This window comes from Oenanthe melanoleuca, chromosome Z (assembly GCF_029582105.1).
Source record: "Oenanthe melanoleuca isolate GR-GAL-2019-014 chromosome Z, OMel1.0, whole genome shotgun sequence".
Classification (NCBI taxonomy): Eukaryota; Metazoa; Chordata; class Aves; order Passeriformes; family Muscicapidae; genus Oenanthe; species Oenanthe melanoleuca.
Genome location: NC_079362.1, coordinates 4,488,818 through 4,512,849, shown reverse-complemented (window position 1 = coordinate 4,512,849; position 24,032 = coordinate 4,488,818). Strand labels below are relative to the sequence as shown.

General features: G+C 38.0%; 1 protein-coding gene across 2 annotated transcripts in view; it reads left to right on the top strand.

Annotated features, from left to right (window-relative positions):
• The window catches only part of PCSK5 (proprotein convertase subtilisin/kexin type 5), a 233,322-nt gene that overhangs the window by 31,510 nt on the left and 177,780 nt on the right, over positions 1-24,032 (top strand). For both annotated transcript variants that reach the window (XM_056514814.1, XM_056514815.1), the window contains exon 3: positions 22,110-22,223. In XM_056514814.1, the coding sequence (XP_056370789.1) occupies positions 22,110-22,223 (114 nt within the window). The remainder of the gene's footprint in view (positions 1-22,109; positions 22,224-24,032) is intronic.

Below are 24,032 nucleotides of genomic sequence, written 5' to 3'. Positions count from 1 at the left end.
AGGCCATGCTCTTTCATATGCACAGAGGTGGAGTGATTAACACACAAATGCACAAGTTTGTGTGCATGTACCCCCCATAAACTGTGGTGTTACACCCAGCTTCCAGGTACCCCATCTGCACCTCTGGCAGGCAGTCCAGACTGCCTGGCCAAGATAGTGAGAGACTCCAAGGCGAACACAGCGGAAAATTGAAATGATCATTTATTTACTATGCCATTTAGGTCTTGTCTCCAGTCTGTGCTTCTGCTGGTTAAGAATTTCTAAATTTCAGAACCATAGTTACATATAACTTCAGTATTGAGATGCTTTAGTGAGGGTTGTGCAAGGTACCCAACCCTGTTTATGATTCTGTACCTAAAGAGAAGCAGATGGTCTAATACCTAGATCTGGCAAGAAGTTTTTGTCTGATTCACTCTGTGACTGGTTCACTGAACCTGGTTTTGGGAACTCTTATGTGGCTGACATGTCAATAAATGGACACATATTCATAGCATAAAGAGCAAAAGAGCAAAGCACTATGTCCTCAGTGTGTGTAACATTTAATGATTATTAAAGCAGACTGGCAGTTTAATTACTCTATATAAGCTGGTTCTTTTAAAACAAAAGGTTTAATATTAAATAAGGCACACTACATTGCTGTGAGAATTTGAAAGGACTGCACACTACTATATTTATGAGTGGAATAGTATCTAATGCCAATATTTGCTGCAGATTAGTCAGTGTGGGTATATGGGAACAAAGAAACACTGAGGTTTGTTACTATCCAAATAATTTAATAGTAATTCACTTAATGCTGAAAATGCTCTCCCTGTTACATGTACATGGCATTAACCTGTTCTGTGTTGCTTCAGACATAAATTGCTAATTTGCTCCTTTACAAAATTTTAAAGGATAGACTTCTGATTGAGTGGCAATTTGTTAAGTAAATAGCCTGCATATAATGGAAGAAATTATGAAATTTGGTATTTCTGAATTATTTTCATGGATAATGTTTGATTTCATTGTGTAAATGCACAATGAAAGATGTAGAACTAATAGAAAAATCTTCTTGTGGATTTAAATTAATGAATTGCTTTGAAAATCTGTTGTTTGACTTTCTTCTTCTGTAAAAGCCTCTTGACACTGTTATAAACAATATGAATAGATGCAACAATAGATGCAACAGGGGACATAGTGCTGTGGTCTAGTTGATAAGATGAGGGTTGATCAAAGGTTGGACTTGATCTTTGAGGTGTTTGTCATCCTTTTGTGATTCTGTGATAAACTGAAGACATGTGGATTGCACATTTTGACACTTTTCCCAGCATTAGCCTCTATTAACCTCCTATCATCTGTATTTAGATGAAAACATAAAGGATATGCAGTATAACATGGTCTTGTCAATTGTCATCCACATCCTTACCTGGCAATGACACATGTTGTCATTTAGTGAAAAATATTGAATGGTTTTAGGAAGAGATGCACAAGAAAGGATGTAATTCCCTTAATATAGATTGAAATGGAGAAAATTTGCAACAAAGCTTTATTTGCATTGTCTTTCTCAGCCAGTGAATAGTTATGTGGTGTTCTGCATGTGCTAATGGGAAAACGTAGAAGTGAAAAAAGTCTGTGGATTTAACGGGGAGATCAAACCCAACTGAATGAAATCCATTTACAGAGTTTCCTGATCTTCCCAGCTGATGTGCTGTTTGTGGTTGGCCTTTGGCAGGGCTCAATAAGAGCACCACCCCATGAATCAAGAGCTTTTTCTAGCTTCAGAGTTTGCTCTGAAAAGTTATTTTGGTGATACTACAATGCATGAAACAATGGGAGTAGGAGCAAAAAAGAAGTGAGATGTACAGAATGAGTCCATAGTTGAAAGGTATCATGAAGCTCTAATTCAACTATTAAACAGTTGAGTGTATTGATGGTAGACCATCTGTTGAAGCCAGATTATTACAGCATTTCCAGGGCTGAGAAGAAAGATCTGAGGTATGCCTTTGGGTTTGCTGCAGTGGTGAAATGAAGAGTCACAAAGTGGGAAACATTGCAAGCAGAGATTGAAACCAAAGTCTGAAGGCCAGACTTTTCGTCAATAAAAATGATAAAGGAAATCAGGTGGAGCTTTTCTATTAGTAAAGAGATTACAATTCCAATGAAATGTGAGAGTTGAATTGTCTATGCGTGACAGTAGTACATGTAAATTAAATGGACAGCACAGCTGGAAAAACTATCTTTGTATTCTGAACTGTTACATAAAATGAAGAGTTTTTAGTGAAGAGCTGTGATAATGAAATTTGTGACTCATATAGTAAAAAAATATCCCACAGAATAGGTAGCATAATTAATCCCAGAAGACGACATTTCTTAAGGTAATAGAGGGCAGATATAAGATTGATGATAATCTCAATTAGATGTACTAAAGTTTATTCCATTTTTCTCATGAGGTCCCCAGAATCTCCCATCACAACAGAGATCTGAAAAAGGCATCTGGCCCACAGTGATGCTAAAAAACATGGAATTAATAATTTGTATTCCTGTAAAGTGTGGCATTAGCCAGCTTTGGAGCATTAGTGTTTATCAGTCTCTGCTAAGATGGCATCTCATATTTTTCTAATTTTAATGCATTTCAGGTAGGCTTGTTTGGGGGTCATAGAAACATAAAGATTACATAAGACAGAAACAGAAAAATTTACAGTCTCATTGAAACAAGAGGTAAGCTACCTTTACTTAAGGAAAATACTCTGCTTGAGCACAATTTTGCAGTAGTGCATGCAGTAGTGTTATGCTTTAGTCAACTCTACTCCAGGGTCAGAATTCCTGAGAAAACATTACTCCAGACATTTACATTTTATGTACCCTGATCTAACCACACACAGAGTGTAGTGGTATGACTGAGCAGAAAGTCTTGTCTTTGCCATATCAAGTTGAACAGAACTCGTGGTATCAGCATGTAAAATGCTGGCAAGCATATCTTTGATGACACCAAATTATATGGGCTGTTTTCAGAGGATAGGGAAGTAATGCCAGAAGCCTGTCCTTATTACTGGTAGGACAATTCTGTTTATGAGAGGGTAAAGGGGAGCAGAATTGTAGTAGCCATGAGTAACCAAGGGCTTTAAAAGCCAGCAGCATGAACTTAAGTCTTAGAGAAATTAGATGAGAGTGTTGCTATGGGTAAGGTGGTATTTAGTTGTTAAACCTTAGTGAACAAAAAGATTTTGTTAGACATGTAAGATAACACAACAGTTAAACAGTGCGACCAGGTAAGTTACTGATGTCTGCTTGGTTAGCCATAAAATGTACAAGGGACCAAGAATCAATAAGATACTACTTGGCTGCAAAATAATAGGAACCATCATGCTGTTTTCATATTCAGAGTGTAACTGGAGATTTAAGTTAGTTCTTAAATAATTCAGTATTTACCACTGTGATCCCTTTAAAGAATTATCTGAAAAAGCTCTTACATGAGCAGTTCTTATACCTTTAACTTGGTAAAAATTAAGAATAAGTTTTGCTATTTTCAAGGAGCCTGGTCTTGGGTGAGTTAGAACATGAACTGAATCACAGTGAATGAGAGGGAATAGCAATATCTCTCTGTGTCACCTGCCTCTGGAGTATTAATTGGTTTCATGTAAACATGAGCAGATAGTCCTATTGGATTTTTTTTCAGGGCTTTTTGAAATACGGAGTTGCTGTTCAGTGATAAAGAATTCCAGTAGATCCTGCTGGCATTAGTGTTATTCTAACTGTTAATTGTTGTGCTGTAAATTTTGTACATGTTGGTTGGTGTTTTGTTTGCTTAATGGTAATTGAAACCTGTACTTATACGGGTGATTGTTATATTAGTTTTAGTTTAAGCTATATTCATCAGCAGCAAAAATCCCTGGGAAATACGTGTTGCTTCAGCAGGAATCCAGAATGTGTTTTGCGTGATGAGGCTGCATCACACTTATTTTCATTCATCACTCAGTAATGACTATTCAGCAGTTCAGAATGCACTTAGACCTAGAATCAAAACAGAGAGAAATCCCAGTTAGTATAGCAATAAAGTAGCTGCATTTTGTAGTAGATTTTTCCCTTATCACTGGATTCTATAATAGTTCAAGTTGGAAGAAGCTTTTTGAAAGTCATCTAGTCCAACCTGCCTGCAATGAGCAGGGACATCTTCAGCTAGATCAGGTTGCTCAGAGCTCTGTTTATCCTGACTTGGAATGTTTCCAGGGATGAGGCACCTACCTGTCTGCTCTAGACAACTTGGTCCAGGGTTTCACACTCTCACTAAACAATTTCTTTCTTAAATCTAACCTAAATCAACCCTCTTTCAGTTTAAAACCATTTCTCCCTGTCCTGTAGCAACAAGACCTGCTAAAAAGTTTGTCCCCTCACTCATCTTACTCATCCCCTACATATACTGGAAAGCCTCAATAAGGTCTCCCTGAGGCTTTCTCTTCTTGAGGACAAACAACCTCAACTCTCTGAGCCTTTCCCAATAGAAGAGGTGCTTCAGCCCATTAACCATTTTGTGGCCCTCCTCTGAACTCACTCCCAACAAGTCTTCCTGTACTGAGGACGCTGGAGTTGGATGCAGCACTCCAGGTGTGTTCTGCGCCAACCCAATACCAATTCCTCATTTGCTGCATTAATTAGGAAGTGAACCAGTTAAACCTCCTCAGCTGATCTCCAGTTCTTTTCCAAAAGGTAACAGTGAGATTGTCATTGCCAAGGAGTTCTGTAAAATGACTTGGCAAGTGAAAAATTAGAATCTAATCTGTCTTTTTAATGGACTTGAAATTAGATATATTGAGAGGACAAAACTCCTTTGAGGTAAATGCCAACAACTGCTGAAATCATGATGAAATCATGTGAAATCATGATGAAAGGGAAATCTAAGTGTAGATAACTGAATACAGTAATATATTCCAGGAAAAACTTCTATATTTCCCAACAGTGAATATTTTCCTTTATTAAAATTATATTACACTGAATTACTACTGGTCATTTTTCTGCTTCTTGTAGAAAATCAAAAGGTAATTCCACTAGAATACTTCAATGACTGTTTTTAAGTATAATAACTATTCTTTAAGTGCAAACAGCAAATCAGCTGTTAGACATTAATTAAGCTTTTCTTCTTCAGTAATAAACCTGCTCATTAGTGGTACAATTAACTTGTAGTGGTACAATTAAATGTTTCTACTTATTGTAAATAAATAAAGAGAAATTACGATTATGTATGACAAAAATTATGTATGACAAAATTTTCTGACTGAAGAACAGATACTTCCTCTTATAGAAGCAATGGATTTGGCCAGTATAGTAAAAAGGGAAGGCTATATATATTCATGTGATAATGGCTTTTCATTTTTAGATTACAGTCAACCAAGGTTCATCCTTACTCTGGTTTTATATACTCCACAGACAGAACACTGTTCCCTGTGCAGAAAAGGAACACCAAATTTTAGATTGCTCTTCTTCACAATGAAATGTTGGACCAGCTGTCAGACACCCCATTCCAGGACTCAGCAGTCTTTAGGGATTGTGGTAGATCTGACATGATGGTGTCTAGACTTCATGGTCAATGAGAAAGATGTTAGCTGGCTCTAAAGTGGCAGGCAAGGACTCAGCAATCTCTCAAAGAAGTAATTAAAACTTTCTGGATCAGGAGTATTGGAAATTACGCAGATTTCATTTGATTTGATGTATTTGGAGCCTTCTGGTTTTAGAGAGGCAAAAGCAAAAGATGCCACATGTGTGCAATGACCTGGGCCTTTGCAAGGGACTTAAGCTATTAAGAGAAGAAAAAATATATAAATAGCTTAATCTGAATTTTGCAGACCTACATATGTCTTGAACATGGTAAGTCTCAAAGATTTAAAAACATTGGCTGGATTGAGCTGGATTTTAGCTTAGAACAGTTTAAATTTTGAGAGATTTTTCTTTTGAGAAATCACGTTCTTTGATGCCTGTGCACTTGGTGAATTTGGGGCTTGTGGCAATTGGACTCCTTGGCTTTTGTTTTGTAGAGTGTGTTTTGCTTTTAAAATTCATTCCAGCAAACGTGTTGAGCAGAGTTTAGGATCAGTTATACTATTTCCAACTATGGCCTAGATCTTGTTACAGAAACTTGTTTAGGAAACTTCAAAAGTATACAGAAAGATTCTTGGGGAATAATTGAGGGGAGAACTCCCTTTAGGGCATACTTTTGCTGTGTAGGGAACAAATATTTCTGAAAGCTGTTGTTATGCAGTGCTAGATTCATATGGTAAGGTGAAGATTCTAAATGTAACATACCTCTTAAATTTCTAGGGCTTGGGGGGAAGTGGGGAAAAATGTCTTTACTTCTCTCTTCACTGTCACTATGTTTTCCCTTCACTGTCACTAGAGGACCCTCACAAAAACATATTTACATATCCTAGAAACTAAATGTAGGGTTCATATGTGATAATAGTTACAATTTTCTTGTGCAGACTGCTGGAGCTGCAATGCTAATCCCAGCAATGGATATATTCAGAAAAACATCTTACTAGACCTAACTGCATTTAGCATTTGATACCTTATTTTACAAAATAAAAGCACTTAAGATACAGATAATTAGTTAGCAATACTTCTTTTGGTTCCTTCCTTATATTCTATAAGCATTAGATCAGTCCAGGATATCGTAAGTACAAAGTTGACTATACATTAATGAAACAACCAAAACAAGGAGGAAAAGACTTTTGTTCATCCGTTGCTTCATCAGAGGACATGTTAGCATGGCAATCATGGAGTTAAAGTCATTTGAGCAGCTTGCACTCCAGTATGGTGCAGCACACTGTTTCGAAGGTCTTTTCCAACGTTATGGTTCTACAATTCTAAATAAGAGCAGTAATCAAGTTGTGCTAAAAAGGCATCTGAAATGCCAAGGGACTAGGGAAACGGGATGCTGTGACATATGCCACTGATACTTCCATGGGGTGTAAAACTCAACAAAACTCTAAAAGAGAGAGTCTTCAGCTAGCAACTGATTTGAGCAGGGGCTAGTAGAGGTTGCAGCTGTTTTTGTTTAGAGTGCAAAAGGTATATGCAGTGTGCAGAATAGCTGACTGAATTAGACATCATTGAGTTGTGTCTTGGTTTTGGTTGGGAGGGACCTTGAAAGTCACCGCATTCCAGCTCCAGTTGAGATGCTTTCTAAAGTCTCTCTGTTCTGGGATAAGATTTTCTCTGCAATTCTCTATCAGAATGCTTTCTTGCTTAATGGCACATCTGTCTGGTTTGCTCTCGCTGTTCAAGCTGAGAATGGTAATCTGCACTCAAAGTGAGACCACTAATGGAGGGACCTACAATGCCAATACATGTGAGGGTAGATCACAGACTTGTCAGCCTTATTTTCTAAGTGCAAATGCTGTTTGAAAACAAACACAAACAAGAAACCCCAAGTAAAATCCATTTGGAGCCTAAAAAGGGAAAGGGTGTTACATTCCTCACACAATTCAGGAAGTGCTTAAGGATTTTGCTCAGCCTTAATGATGGCAAAAGCACTTTAGGTAAATATGTATGTGGGAAATTTAAAGCCTTGAGAAGACTGTTTCATCATAGCAGTTCTAAACATGTTAAAGCAGAGGGTTATAAAGAAAGTATATTTACAATCCTTAGTTCTCAGATGCTAGTAGGTGTTAATATTTGAGTTTCTTTACAGTTCTAGTAAAGTAATATTTTCCCCTATGATTTTTAGCAGCAAAGTGCATTTATAGGTGAAGAATGATAGGACAACTAAATGTTTTTAAGAAAACAAGGACAACCAAAGGAGAAAACAAAACTCAGTCTTCTAATTTTTAATCTGCATTCTAAGAGCTTGATAGTGCTTGATAGCAGCTCTGACAGCTGCAGTGGTCTTGTGTGTCACTAAGTGTGCTTAACTGTTGTTAAACTCAGTTTGCATTGAGAATGTTAAGAGAGACAGCAAATTGGTGGTTTGGCTACTGGTCTGTAAAATTGCTGGATGTCAGAAAGTGTCAGAAGAGGAGGAACTGAAGGGATCCTAGTTTTGAACCATGGAAAGATGCAGCATTCTGGAACCAGCTGATTCTGCAAGGCCAAATGCCAAAATGTCAGCAGGGGGAGAGGGAGAAATTGAAAGAAAACACATTTTGGAAAGGTACATCTCAGAAGTGATTGTATAGAAATGTAACAGAACAGCTTCTACACACCATTTCCTGAGGAGACCCAGCTTCATCTGTTGCTGATGATATTGGTTGTATTGCCGGACATTCATAGAAAGATGAATTAGAGTTTCTTCTCTCTCTCTTGGAAAACATTCTGGCAGCAATGTATGCTCCTGACATAATGGATTAAGATTTTTGTCTGTCTTCTTGCTTCTGACAGGCAAGACCATCATGTTTAATTCCAGTGGTTGTTGTCTCACCCAGCTATTCTAAATGATGGACAGCAAGAAATCATGAGACACATAGATAGATAATATGTCGTATCTGGGATTATTAACAGGTAATTGAAGGCAGGAAAAGGGGGCTGGAAATACATCCCTTCCCAGATGAAAAGCAAAAGAATCTTCCCTCTAGACAACTTTTTGTAATCCTTTCTTTTTGGATTGTTTTGAAAAGCCAATGTCACTGAAAAGCCACTCATCATCCTTGGTTGATCTGGCCAGATCCTCACCAGCTCTAATGGTTCAGGGGAGGTGCCAGGCAGCTGTGTCCTGTTCACAGCTGTGCTGCTTGAATGTGTGCAGCCTTCATCATACACCTTTGCTCCTTTCTGCTTCTGACTCTCCACCTGCAAAATGCAGACAAGGCTGAATAAAAATTGACTAAAATAATAAATTGAATTAAAATTTCTGCAAGTGGCTAATGCACGCCAAGTGCTATGTGTTTTATTCTGTGGAATTGTATTTCTCTTGGTGTCATGCAGAACATTGGACAAATCCAAGCAACATTTTAGTAGAATAAAGCACTTATTCCAAATTCATATAATCCACTTAAAGCAGTCGTATGCATTGGTACGTTGACTATCACTTATGTAACCTCTGTTTAGCCTACATTATTGTTTGACATTAATTTTCCCATTTTTAAAATTTATTTATTTCGAGGAAGAGTAAATGCTGGCAGTCTCATTGGTGCTGAAGTTATATATAAATACCAGTAAAGGCGAGAATATTGGTTTAACTTTACTTTTGTAAAGGATGCAGATGAGAAATTTCTTTTGAAGTAGCTTTACTAAACTGAGACTCAATTCACTGTTTCATCTGTAGCTGTTATAACAACTCTGTGTTTATATATACGTACATATATGCACACACACACTCTTTGTATTTATATATATACTTTGTGTTTTATATGTAAGAACTTTGCATTATAACAACTTTATATATAAGTAAAGAAACCAGAATTTCTGGATTCCAAAAATTTTTTGACTTCCAGACTGTTTCTAAAAAACTAGTTCTCAAGAGTACTAATGCCAATAGACTTGTAGTTTCTGAGATCAAAAGGAAATATTGTGATCATACAGTCAAACCATTTTTTATTAGATGTCATATGACATCAGAATGTAATTTCTATTTGATGCGGAGTTTAGGTTTTAGTTTTGCAATTTTAATTAAAAATCTACCAGTGATAAAAAGTATCCAGAAGTTTTTAAAATGTTCTGGTTTTACTTTATGTGAAGTTATTTAACTTCAACTTTCAGGCATTTCAGATTCCTGTAATTATTTGTGAGTTTGAAGAATAATGCTGTACAGCAATTTGGTGACCTGCATATGTGTTTGGACACTGTCACCTAAAAAACTTCCCTCTCCTCATCTAAGAAGACATCCAATTACCATTTTCTTGTAAATCTGTTTTTCTCTTCATCATATTTGGGCTTCTTTCCTGGGTCCTTGCTATATTAATACACTTCCCTTGCCTTGGATGAAGGAAACTAGCAGTAAGATTTGCAGCCCTGCTCAGTGCACGTGTTTGGTAAACTTGCTTGTCATTTTAAGAGCCAAATTACACTCTGAAGAGGTAGTCTGAAGAAGATATTTGGATAATTGTTGCCTTTGTGAGAGACTGAGATATCATCTCTTTCATCTTTCGCACTGTCCTGTCAAATAGTGGAAATGCAGTCAGGTGATTTTTAAGTTGTTGTCTGACTCTAATATATGTTTTATTTATGCACTAAAGTCCTGTTTTGCATTTCAGCCCTTTTTGTAAGCAGGTAAAGGAACTAGATGAATGATTAGAAATGAAATAATACTATTAATAGGAAGATTTATGAAAACCATTGCAGTTTTTGAAGCTTCTGAAATGTTTTCCCTAGTGAAAGCAGACATCTTCTGTAGCACATCTGAGATTCTATCAAACAAAACTTAAATTTGTGTATTTCAGAAGATACATTCGAAGTTTATCTTGGTTAGAATAAAGCTGTTTTATTAGTACAGAGAGTTTTCCTAGACTCTAATCATATAAAAAAAATCACATTTATATTAGACCATTTAAAGTCCCTTTATCCCAGTGGGAGTCAGTGCAGAATAGCCGTAGAGATTGCTATTGAATGAAATAAACATAGGTGAAAGAAATTTTGTGAAGACTGTAGAGACCATATTGCAACTGTTAGGAAAATTAATCCACAAATACCAGAGGTTTATGTCCAAAAAGGAGACAGAGGAGTCCTTTTTGCTTTATTCGAATAAAGGGAGAGGCCACGAGATTCCCTGGAATCTCTCGAATTTTTAGAGGATGCAGCCTCCATTTTTATCCCATTTTCCTGGCTTCTTTTCCCTCTCTCTTTGCCCACTGACTGAGGTACTTGAGAGGCACAGACTTCCTGGAACGCCTGACACCTGAGATTCCCCTCTAATGTATAACCCTCCCTTTTAATTTTTAATTCTTGTAGAATTCGTAGTTTTTCCCCGTTGCTTCTTTCATCTGCCAATATCCAATTTCATTTATCAGCAAACCTACAGTTTGTTTGTAAAGGCAAATCTCTTTTCCCATTCATCAGTGGAATCCATCCCATTGTTTCTTTTATCTCTCAGTGCTAACTTTATCTACCAGCAGATCTACAGCTTGTTTGTAAAGATAAATGTAACATTCCTCTCACAACCCTATAGGTCATGTGACTCTAATATATGCAATTTAAAAATATATCCCATAAATGATAGCCATGGATATGACAATCTTTATTTTCTTTTTCTCAGTTTGTAATATGACAAGTGTTGTGAATTATGAATCCATAGTAGAATGACTGGTGTGGACACACTTCAGTTGCCAGAATGTACTCAGGGACCATCCTAAACATTGCAAAACAGCAATGTTACCCTTGGTTCAGCTGAGGCTTTAAATTAAATGAAAGTAACCAGCTGGTTTGTTAATCAAACATCATTCCAGCCTTTTTTTTGCCTCAGAGTTGGACTGCAATGTTTTCTTAAGCTGGCTGCATGTGTCTTTCACAGATAGTTTTTGGCAGTTTATTTTGAATGGTGGCGATAATGATGCTGAAGAGGGGCAGTAATCCATCTTTTAATGGCAGTGAATTCACTGACAGCTGTAACACTGAGTTTCAGGACAGAAGAAGGCAGCTTGTTCCAAAGGTAACTGCTAACAATTCTCCTCTATTGACTTCAAGTGATGGATTGGAGACAAACACAGTGGCCATGAAGCAGTGGTGTTCCCCAATGCTCAGTGTTTGGATCAGCCCAGTTTGGTATCTTCCTCACAACCTCAGCAAGTTCACAGATGACACCAAGTTAGGTAGGAGTGTTGATGTGCTGGGGGGTAGGAGGCTCTGTAGAGGGATCTGAACAGCTGAATCAATAAATAGGTTGAGGCCAATTTTATGAGATTCAGTAAGGTGAAGTGCTGGGTCCTGCCCTTGGGTCACAACAACGCAGTGCAGCACTACAGGCTGGGGGAAGAGTGTTTGGAATGCTGCCTGGTGGGAAGTGATCTGGGATTGCTGGTTGGCAGTGGCTGAACATCAGTCAGCAGTGTGCCCTTGGTGGCCAAGAAGGCCAGTGGCGTCCTTGGCTTGTACAAGAACAGTGTGGCCAGGAAGACCAGGGAAGTGACTGGTGAGGCCATACCCAAATCTTGTGTTGAGTTCTGGATCCTTCACTTTTGTAGAGACACTGAAGTGCTGGAACAAGTCCTGAGATGGGCAGTGAAGCTGATGAAGGCTCTAGAGAGTAGGGCTGGAGGAGCAGCTGATGGAGCTGGGGTTGTTTAGCCTGCAGAAAAGCAGACTAGAAAAAATCTTACTGTTCTATATAACTACATAAAAGGAGGCTATAGGAAACTGAGAGCTGGGCTTTTCTCACAGGTAACAAATAACAAGATGAAAGGAATGGTCTCAAGTTGTGCCAGGGGAGGTTTAGATTACCTATTAAAAAAAATAGGGAAAGGTTTGTAAAGCATTGGAACAGAGGCCCCAGGGAAGTGGAGTCACCATCCCTTAGAGATGCTCATAACCGCTGTGGGTGTGGCACTAAAGGACATGATTTAATGTTGAACACAGTGATAGTGCTGGGTTGATGGTTTGGCTTGATGATTTCAAAGGTCTTTTCCCATATTATGGTTCTATGATTCTAAGTAAGAGCAGTAATCAAGTTGTGCTACAAAGGCATCTGAAATGCCAAGGGACTAGGGAAACGGGATGCTGTGAAATACGCCACTGATAATTCCAAGGGGTGTAAAACTCAACAAAACTCTGAAACCGAAGGTCAGTTTAAGCACTTTGGCTCAATTCTGAATTTTGAATACTACTTCTAAGTATATACTATAAACAGATTCAGCTTGGAAAAAAATACTTCATCCTTTTCTTATGATTAAGGATAGACAATAGCAAGACAGGCAAAGAAGCCCAAATGGGATTAAGTTTTCCTGGGGTTTTAAGAAGTCTGATCAGAAAAATATTTGATATTTAGTATATGTTCTGTGACTGAATTATTCCACGTCAGACTTATGTGAAAAATTTCCTTGTTGACAAAACAATATTAAGCAAAAGTGCTGGGAAAAGTGCTGAAAAAGTGCTGAAAATTGTGATATTTTCTTACATTCTATTAAGGGCATTTTGGTCAGTGAAGAGTCTGCTCAGGAGATTTATTTACTTTGATAAATCCAGTATACCACTGATGGATATTACATATCACTTAATTATGGAATTCTTTTACTGTCTTACTAATTCTCAGTGGATTTTCTAAATGGCAGTTGAAACCATGGGAAACTCTTGACTGAATCAACACTTTTGGAATTACAGTGGTATTTTTGACATTTGAATTTAACCCTGTGGTAGAAATTTTTCTTCTAAGATGTGATTCATGAGTTAAGGCCATCTTAAAGTAGCACATGCAGATATCTGAAGGACTTAAATGATTTATGACATGAGTTGAAGGAATATCACATCTGAAATTTCTACAGTTTTTCTAAATATATATAATAATTGCTGCAGTAATACAGACATGAAATCCAAGATAGTTCAGCTGCCAGATGTTAGATTCCAAAATGAATGAAGTTTAGAGAGCTCAAACTTTTATCCTCTAGTGGACAGAGGATAAAAGGCTCTGTCAGCCTTTTAGTTTATTAAGAATGTACAATTTTAGTCCTAAGTTAGATGGAGTTGAGACATATAAGTGTACATTCAGAGTGATATTAGCTCTAATCCTCCTGTTGTATTGAAATTTGAGATGATTACATTGTTCCAAGACTAAGTATTTCTGGATACTAATAGTGTATTCAATGGTGTAAGCAGAGCTTTAGGTAAGATACCAAACAGATGTATCAATTAGAGGTCTCTTTAAAATTGTGTTCAAAATTGTGAGCTTGTAACTCTTGAGTTGTTCCAATGTGAGGTATATGACCTGTGGCTAAAAATTATAAACTACCTTTTTTAAACATAGGAGTTGCTTTTAAGCTTATGCTGTCAAGACATTTCCCTTCTATTTCGAGGCTGAGTTATTTTTGAAACATCCAAGCTGGTTAGGCCATTTCAGATCTGAGGAAGGGAAAAGGGAAAAAGCCTCCACAGCTTTAGATGTTTGCTCTTTGCATGATGTCTGGGGCTGGTGCTTCTGCTTGAAGCCACTGGCCAGGAGCCCAGGCTCCCTGAAATTTGTTCTCAGCTCTGCCACAAAGCTGCTGTGTGATTTCAATCCTGTAATTTTGAGCTGCTTTATGGTCAGCTGTGGTACAGCACACAAGAAGGGTGGAGGTTGGGCAGTGGCTGTAGCCACGTTCACATATCAGTTACGAGAGCTGTGCCTGCAAGTAGGAAACCTGTCAAGACTTCCTCAAGCAGGGAAAATATGAGTCCTTTTGCCTTTGGTTGTTCCCTGGCTTTCCAGAGATCCTGGCCAGCAACAGCTATGCTGAGCTTCTCCAGAATTTCAGTGTGATGCTCTTGCCTGAGGCAATGTCCAGGTAATCACTAGCCAGGGTGCTCCTTTTTCTCTTCACAGTTTATTTCCCTATAGTCTTGTTCCTAAAGAAAAAAGACGTTTTTGCCATACAGTTTTAGGCTGATATGTATGGATTTATGCAAAGAGCTTGTAGCTGTGTGGGTGGGAAGGCTTCAAGGGAAAGGCAAAGGACATTTCAGTTACATTAAAATGCATTACTGTGGATTCTTGTACCTCATGGGTGTGGAAGTATGGCTATACTGCTACAATTTTTCACAAATGTGGAAATATAGAAACCACTTAAGTCATACTAGGACTGACTGGCTTTTCTCTGGCTATGAGGTGGAAAAATGTGCATTGAATTTCAGCTTTGGTCCATGGGAGACCCTGCAGTAGCTCGGCCTGCTCTTGAGCAGGATGTGTTTCTTTGGGTTTAAATGGTAATATCAAGGATTACCTGCTGTCTTTTCTCCTCTGTTCTTTCAGTTTCTGCTCAGCCTGTATTAACATTTGTTTCTTGTTTTATCTAGCTTTTTTTTTCAGAAGCTGTAGCATAATTATAACAACTACTTTGATTGTGAATTGTCATTGACCCTTGCTGAAGAAGCACTTTCTTAATCAGCAAGAACACATCAAATAGCACTGCTGGAGTTAATAAATTTTTATCCAACTTTAGATCCCTACATTTATGCAATGGTATCTGCAATGATTTTCCATGGCCTTGGCCTATGTCAACATCTATGTTACCAACTGTCTTCACCTATTTTTATGGTGAAAAGTGGCTGTTGATATTATGAGTCAAAGAATAATAGATTAAGAAAATAGCTGTGATTTGATTGTGATCAAAAAAATGATGCAAAATTCTTCTTAAGATAAGAAGTCAAATTTTTTTGGGGGGGGGGTCTCATTTTTGTGACTGTACATAGTTAGCAAGAAGTCAATAGTCTTCACCATCTCCCCTGCACTCCTGAATAATGGCTTGGGTCTCTTGTTCACTAACCTGAGAATGGCCCTTGGATATTAATATGTCCTCCTCACTTTAACCCTAAATCACTGATTTCATTACAAGGTGGAATACAAAAACAGAATGTTATCAAATGTTACATTAAAGTAGAGCTGGTAGCACAGAAAACTTCCTGACAGGACAGCTAAGATGCTGACTTATTTTGTTAGCGACACAGAATCATAGAATCATTTGGGTTGGAGAGTTCATTAAAGATCATCTCGTTCCAACTCTCCTGCCATAGGCATGGACACCTTCCACTAAGCCAGGCTGCTCAAAGCCCAGTCCAGCATGGCCTTGAACACTTCCACAGATGGGGGCATCCACAGGTTCTCTGGGCAACCTGTTCAGTGCCTCACCACCCTCAGAGTAAAGAACATTCACCTTACCTAATGTCCCTTTTAAGTAGTTATCTAAAACTACTTCCTTTCTGTTTAAAACCATTACCCCACATTCTATCACTAGACTGACTCTCTGACAGTGAGACCTTCCCCATCCTTCCCATAGGTCCCCTTCAAGAACTGGAAGGTTCCCAAAGATCTTTTCTAAGCTAAACAATCCCAACTATCTCAGCTCTTCCTCAGAGCAAGGATTCTCCAGCCATCTGATCATCTTCATGGCCCTCCTCTGCCTATTTTATGTTGGGTACCCCAGAGCTGGATGAAGCGCTCCAGAGGGTCAAGTAAAGGAGAAGTGTCTTCTGATATAGCCCAGCATACAGTTGGCATCTTGGGTTGTGAATGCAGAGTCATGTCTAGTTTTTCATCCACCCATATGCTCTCAATCCACTCATTTAACCTGTATTGAGGTTTAGGATTACCCTGACCCAGGCACAAGATTTTACATTTGGTCTTGCTCACCTCGTAAGTCTCTCATTTTCTCTCTGGATGGCATCCCACTATGGCAGGAACTCTTGGAGCAATTTTTTTCCTATGGCCTATTCTGGGACACCACAGTCTCATATTCTGTCTCAGTGTGCTATCCTCACTTCTGTCTTTTTGTAGCAGGGTCTTTCAGAACTCAGATGAATGAGTGGTGAGGGTCCTTGGGCAAGTAAAGAATGGTGTAACAGATGCAGCATGAGACCATCTGACTGGGAGAGAGGATGCTTGTCCAGGGCAATCTGTCTGTAGACAAACTAGGAGTAGCAGTGCTGTACTGCTGCTCACTGCCTGTTGTCCATATGATAAGGTAGCCCCTTTTTGCTGATCTGTTTCCTGGGTGTTACCTCCCATGTCTTCTGTCTGGGTTTTCTCTCTCCTTTTCTCTTATTCCATAGTGTTCCTGTGGCACCTCCTCTCTTGTTATCTGAGGAGGAACTTCCACTTTCTTCTTACAGGCGTTGGACAGATGGAGGTGAAGGAGGCAGTACAAGGGTTACAGTTACAGTTTCAATTAGAAGTGGAACCATCAGGATCTCTTCCTCACAGACAGCAGACCTGAACCTTCACATTGAATTTTGTCATAACAGTACTGATTCTGGTATGAAATTTATAACTTACATCAGGGTTAGAAAATTTTTTTATCCCAAGTATGTTTTTTATCAAAATGGAAAGGATTATACCTTCAGCTTGCCTGTAACTTCTGCTGTATAGTAATGGCATTTTCACATATTGGAGTTGACACATTTTTAATAATTTTGAAATATTTATTCAAGCAGACCCTCTCACAGTATATTTGAAAAAATTCTCTTTCACAACAGTGTTTGTATGTTAAAAATCATGCTGCTTTGATAAATTGGTGGGTTTTTTTTCCCAGCATGTAAGGTTTTTTTTTCATTTATCAAACTTTTTATTTCCACAGTTCATAATTCTGGGTGAGGGAGATCTTACTGTAGGATACCTACATGAGGCTTCTTTTCCCAAGAATTCTATTGAATCAATGAGGCTGAAAATGGTAGAAGGTAGTTTTGATTCACGCAGAAATAACATTTCATTTCAAATTCTGACACTTAAAGAGAGAAAACTAATGCTTGAATTAGCTCAGAGCATCTTTATTTATTCCATGCAGGTCTGTGAGAAAGAGCTGCATCATGTACAAAACAATGTTGTGAGACCTGAATTAAAGAGACTGAAAATGGTGATTTTTAAAATAGTTTAGTCTCCAGTCTGGCTAGGTTTCTAGACACTCCAGAAATGGAAATTTTGAGGCTGAGGTCAATAGGAAAAGATCTTTTGCTACCTCTTGGTAAGTGTGGCTTTATGGAAATGTTAAAATTAACTTCATTGTTTGCATAGACTCACCTTTTGGCAAGAAATGAGAATCTGTATAATTAATTACTCCAGAAATGTTCTTTTTATACAAATGAGCTCCTTTCATACAGAATCAAACAAATCCAGTATATACCAGGCATTCTACAGTAATTTGTAGATAGATACCCACAAAATACTGAAAGGTATTATGTTACAATACTAATATAACTTCCTAGATTTGACCTTGTTTTCATTAATACAACCCAGTGATTGTAAAACGTTGAGTAAACTGTTCCATTTAAGTAGCAGTGATATTTTTTGTAAACAGAAAGACTTGTCAGATGAGTATATTGTCTTCCAGCGATGTTTAAATTAAGTTCTAAAGGGTTGTATCAGTATAACCTCAGAATAAAATCAGTCATTCAGTAGATCTCAATGTAAGGGATTTGCTAAATGCTTCCAGGCAAATCTATAACTAGGACTGTGATAGGCATGCTGGCATGTTTTAGGTTACTCTGTCCAGCATCCTGCATTGTCTCCCTCACGGCAGTGTGTGGTCACTGACAGAGAGTGCTCAGTTTAACTTCCCCCTTCACTCATGTGGTTACCTGCACTGTACAAAATTAGTCGTAATATTTTACATCAAGTTTGTCTAGTTTGTAGAAAAGGAGACCAAGAAGCAATCTCTACAGGTTCCTGAGGAGGGGATGGATAGAGGGAGATGCTGATCTCCTCTTCCTGTTATCCAGTGGCCCAGCACATGGGAATATGGTTCAGAGTTGCATCAGAAGTTCACACTGGACTTCAGGAAGCATTTTTATATCAAGAAGTTGGTCAAAGAGATCAGTCTTCCTAGAGAAGTGCTTGATTCCCCAGGCTTGCTATTGTTAAAGCCACATTTAAAGGTCCTCATTACTGTGCTTTAGCTTTTGTTCATCCCTGAATTGATCAGGCAGGTGGATTAGATGATCATTGTAGCTCCCTTACAACTGAAATATTCTATATGAGTCTAGTCTATTCCATCTAGACACTTGCATTCCATCATTAAAGAGCTACCTCCACTTTATTCCCATATGTCTGCTTAGGCAAATGTGTCATTTGCCCACATTGTTATTTGTATGAAATTAAATGGCTGTTTTACTTAGAGCAATTCTGTGCACATATAAAATTGTCATTAAGTCTTGTGGGAAGAGAAGTTAATGTTTCTTTCACTGGGTTTGAGTCTGATCACAGCTGCACAGCTCTTCTACAAAATTATTCTTTCATATGTTTTCACTAGTTTTGCTAGGAGCTAAGGAAAATAGGAATTATGGGAAACATCCAGCATGTAATAGGGCCATGCCCTGGAACAAAGTAATTTGTTAAAGGGTGATAGATAAGATACAAAAATTACCTGTATCTCACTAAAATATACTGCAGGCTTGCAGATTAACTCAGTTAATACAAAGTGTTGTACAAACACATGCATATACATATAGTGAAAATTCTTTATGTGCCAAATCATGTATATTATATGTATGTATATTCCAATAAACTGGAAGTGTGCACTGCTGCAGTGTTTATGATTGCTTGGATTAAATAACTGGTAAGATTCTCCATAATATTGTCTGAAATAAAGGATATTGATAAAAGAAATTAATTGGGCTTTTTTTTGAGGCAGCAATGTATGTCAGTCTCCACCAGTACTATGCTGCCTTTATATTTGAAACTTTTTACTGATCAGCAGATACTTGTAGCTGAATAGGCGGTAATCAATGGAGACAACATATCACAGTGAATGCGTAGAGGGTTTGGCCAGGAGTTTGTCTAGTCAGGAAAGCTCCTTTCATTTTATCCATATGGAAATGGTATTAGGCTGCCGAAGTTCTGCTTAAACTTGTGTATTGTGCAGGCTCCAGGAATATGTTATACGTCTTTGGTTCCAGTAACTAAATAAAGGTGTTTTTCCAAAAATCCTCACAGTTACTAGTTGTAGTTCCTATAGAAGCACTTGGCCCACAGGAGTCCCTAATGCCAAATTAGATCCCCTGGGTCTCTGATTTATGGCTCCTCTAGGCAATAGTAGTGTTGGTGAGCTCTTCCATTAATGTTCATGCATCTCAACTAGAGGTAGTAGTGGCAGAAGGTTTAATCCTCGTCTGCTGGGTCTGTCTCACTGCTTTGTCTTTGTGGGCACTTCTGCAACACTATTAGATCCTTAGATTATGTTGATGGTAGGCATGTTTAATTCCTCCCTGCAGACTTGAAGACAGGAGTGAGTTACCAAACGTGGCATGGTGTGCTCTGTGTGGTTTTGTCCTGTGAAGTTTTGAAACTTGTTGACTTACAACTTTCTCAGCATGGTTCACATACTCATATGGTTAATCCCTTCAGCAAAGGGTAAGTCAAGATAACAGTAAATATTCTTGCAGCATAGGAGCTTGAGACCCCTCAGTCAGTTGAACGTGTTTCTAGCATGGAGACCCAAATCTCATAATAAAGCTTGGAAAGTGGATTTATATAAGCCCTGGAAGCCATGGTTGTTTTTTTCAGACCAGTTGAAATTTTTTTGTTAATGACTGCTAAATACTAGTAACAGAAGTGAGGCCCATGGTCTATGGCAGTCCAGGCAGGTGGGGAGTCAGAGACCAAACAGTACATGGGATGCCAGTCTCTTGGTTTGTGATGTGTTGGGAGGTATGGGCTACCTGCAGGAAGAGAAGCTTTGAAGAAAAACAAGCTTCTGTTGTGAGGGTCTGGAAGAGAAAGCATGTATTAGCAGCAAAAGTCAGGAGAACAGGGTTCATTGTTCAGTTAAAAGTCTGTCTTTTTCTTGGATGAGAGAGCTAGTTAGGAGGCTTGTTGATCCCAGTTTAAAGCAGCCATTAGGTTTAGTGCTTACCAATATCTTTTGACTCAACTTTCTTTGGCCTTTGCCCAGTCATGCTTTGTGTATCCTACAGGCCTCCAGACCATGTTACACCATCAATCTGAGACCCATTAGCTGTCATCTTCTGCAGGGGACACCTGGATCCAGTCAGATCTGAAGGGAGCTGTTAGCTCTTGTCACATACTGGGGGATTTTAAACTGTGCTGGAAGAGGAGACAATAAGCATAGAACCAGAAAGCAACTAATGATTGCTCCTAGAAGATTTAGAGAGAAATGAGTTTCAGTGTCAGCTCTCTCTGATAGTCTGTGCTCTTATGCTACATTTAGCCTCTAGAAGACTAGTTTTGATCCTGAAATTAGTTCTCAGGAAGGAGAAAATTTAATTTCTTCTTTATGAAAAAAACCATGAAAACCATCCAGCCTCTATAAGGACTGTCCTAGGAATCCTCTCTGGACAAATTCAGAGATGTCTTTCTGCTTTTTTTTCTGACCAAGAAGTAGAGGCCAGAGCACTATGGTATGTCTGCCTAAGATTTAAAGTTGTGTTGTGAATGCACAGTAGAGAGATTAGCCTGCTAAAGGAAAATATTAATACCATCTCTGACCAGTGACAAGCAAATATGTGAGCTGAAAGTAACTCCTTTGATATATTTGTGTGTTTATGTGCATACACAGATACTCAAATAGTACAAATAAAAGGTGCAGAGTTGGCTGCTAGGAGAAGATGGCTGTCTTGCTTGGAGAGATGCAAATTGAATTTTTGTTGTAATATAACTTGAAACAATTCAGCAGAAATACAAGCTGCTATATGTGTGTGAATATATCATGGGCTTTTTCTGTGGTTAGTTCATATTATTTGCATTTATTGAAACTGGTTCCCATTTAGAATAGCTAATACAGAAATAGCTGCAGAGTCCTTCCTGCTCTGAGGCTGATGTCACTTTCAGTGTCACCTTTCCTTGGATGTGTCATGAATCTTTGAAGAGGTGTCAGACAGATAAAAATAACTTTCAGAATTAGATTTTTAACCCTTACATTTCTTTTCCTGTTTCAAGCTCATTTTTGTGTTTGTTTTAATTAAAGCTGTTGCTCAGTATCCAGCTATTTCTCACAGGGGAGTGCTTAGTGTAAAATAAAATTCCAGAGTGCCTCTCTGAGAAAATCTTGACAAGGAGTCACTTAAAGTTTAATTTTGGGATTTTTTTTCTTTCCAAGCGGTGAAGGTGATTTAGATATTTGTCTACAAGCAAAATTTTTGAATATATTTTAATGTTTTTGTTTTAGGGAAGAGAAAGATAAAAATTTTAAAAACCACCTTTTGAGAAATTCAATTAATTCTTTTTTGGAATATGCTGTTAGATTTTGTGTACAAGTTTTTATAAATTCAAAAGAAGAGTAAGTCTGATAAAGAAAAATCTGAAAATAATAGTATTTAATGGCTGATACCCAATGAAGTCTGTCTAGCAGGGTATTTAAGCAGTTCAGGTAGATTGTAACACTAGCTAAATTGAATATAATTAAATATTCCTTAGTGAGCAGTATGTCAAGGTGATCTGTGCAATTTTTACTGCCAAAAGGAACTCTTTAATATGAAATATGCCTTGGAGTATGGTAATGAGAAAAGTCCTAAGATTTTGCACATTTCTTGATAATGTCCACAGAACCGTAACATTCTCCGTGTGTTTTTTTGGTTGGCAGGTGGAGTGGATACAACAGCAGGTGGTTAAAAGAAGGATAAAGAGGGATTATAAACCTGGTGGTGCTCAATCCACTTATTTCAATGATCCCAAGTGGCCAAGCATGTGGTACATGGTAAGTACATGGAGGGTCATTGGCTCTGTTTCATGAAATGTTTAGTTGTCTGGTTTGACATTATGAAAAGGGACGGAAGAGTATGTTTAGAAAAGAACAGATTTGGGGATTTTTATGTAACTAATAAAGGTCTGTAAACTCCTTACAAGTATTACAAAGAATTTATGGTGAGCCCTGCAGTAGGAAGCATTTATTGGTGTGTTCATTCATGAATTCTTCCTATTGCAAGATATCTTACTTGTTTTGAGCTTTTAGCAATTAGAACGGAAGCAACTTAGCCACAACTTGTGAGAACCCACTTGTATTTAATACCTAATTCACTGTCCCCAACATAAATGTGTTTTGTCCTAAAGCAGAAGAAGAAAGCCACCAAAACTAACCATTCAGTGTTATAGTTACACTCTTTTTAATAATAAACAATTTCATGGTTGAAATATTTTTTTTTGCCTAGGCAGTTTCCTGTCTGACAGAAGCTGTATTTTTTTCTTTTTAAAAAATTAGTTTTTTTTTTTTCACCTGGTAATCACAATTAAAGCCTGGAGTGAAACTTTTTACTCATGATGTTTTAAAAAATATTCTCGTTTTTGCCAGGTGAAAATCTTAGGATTACAGAATGGTTTGGGATGAAAGAAACCTTTAAAGGCATTCTAGTCCAGCCTACCTTTCAATGAGCAGGAGCATCTTAAACTATATCAAGTTGCTCAGAGCCCTGTTTGACCTGATATTTAATGTTTCTGGGGATAGGGCACCTACCACATCTCTGGGTAACCTGGTCCAGCATTTCACAACTCTCCTTGTAAACAATTTCTTCCTTACATCTAACCTGAACCAGCCTTCTTTTGATTCAAAGCCATTGCTCCTTGTCCTATAGCCACAGGTGATGGTAAATAGTTTGTCCTAATTTTTCTTAATAATCCCCCTACAAATACTGAAATGTTGCAGTAAGGTCTCCCTGGAACATTCTCTTCTCCAGGATAAGCAACCTCAATTCTCTCCATCTATCCTCACAGGAGATGTGCTCTGATAATAAATACTTAGAGCAGTTGCCTCTAATTTTATCAGAAAGATGGCAGTCTCTATTTAAAAACCAGCTGTGCTGTCTAGCCACACTACCTCTCAGCTGTGCCACAACTGCCAGTCTAATACAGAACAGATTGTACAACATCAAGTGGACTTCACTGTTTCTTTTGCACAATTTCACAATTTCTCATTTCTGTCCCAGTGGGAAAAAATTCTCATTTTCAGACCCTCTGTGAAAGGACTGTTCCTGGCTGGTTACATTTACATCCACTGATTAACTCCATGTATTTACAACATCATTAGTGATGGTGGTTTTATGACATTTTGTTGAAAGAGATCAGTAAAGTATTCATGTCCATGCTATTTCATAAGGGGGAATAGCTAAAAGTATGTGAGTGAGTTGGCTTCAGGACTGACTTGGGACATAAAAGACATCCTGATATGACTCTGTTTGTGATTGTTACCATAGCTGCTCTTGTTAATCTTTCTTAGCTTTGTAAGGTGAAGGGAAGAAAATGAGTTCAAGGTTGGTTAATGGTTTCAGTCATTGCTGTGCTGGAAGAGGTTTTAGGTTATTGGCTGCAGACATGTTGTTGAGAAAGTAGTAAGAGTAACAAGAAATTACTCTTGAGTAATTTCTTGAGAAAGTAATGAGTGAACTATCATGCAGAGATTTGCATTTGGATTAACAAGTAACTTCTTTTAGGGTTAAGATTGATACCTTTGCCCTTTGAACTGGTGCAATTTCCAACAAGGCCATAAATGCAGCTCAGATTTGTTAACAGAAGT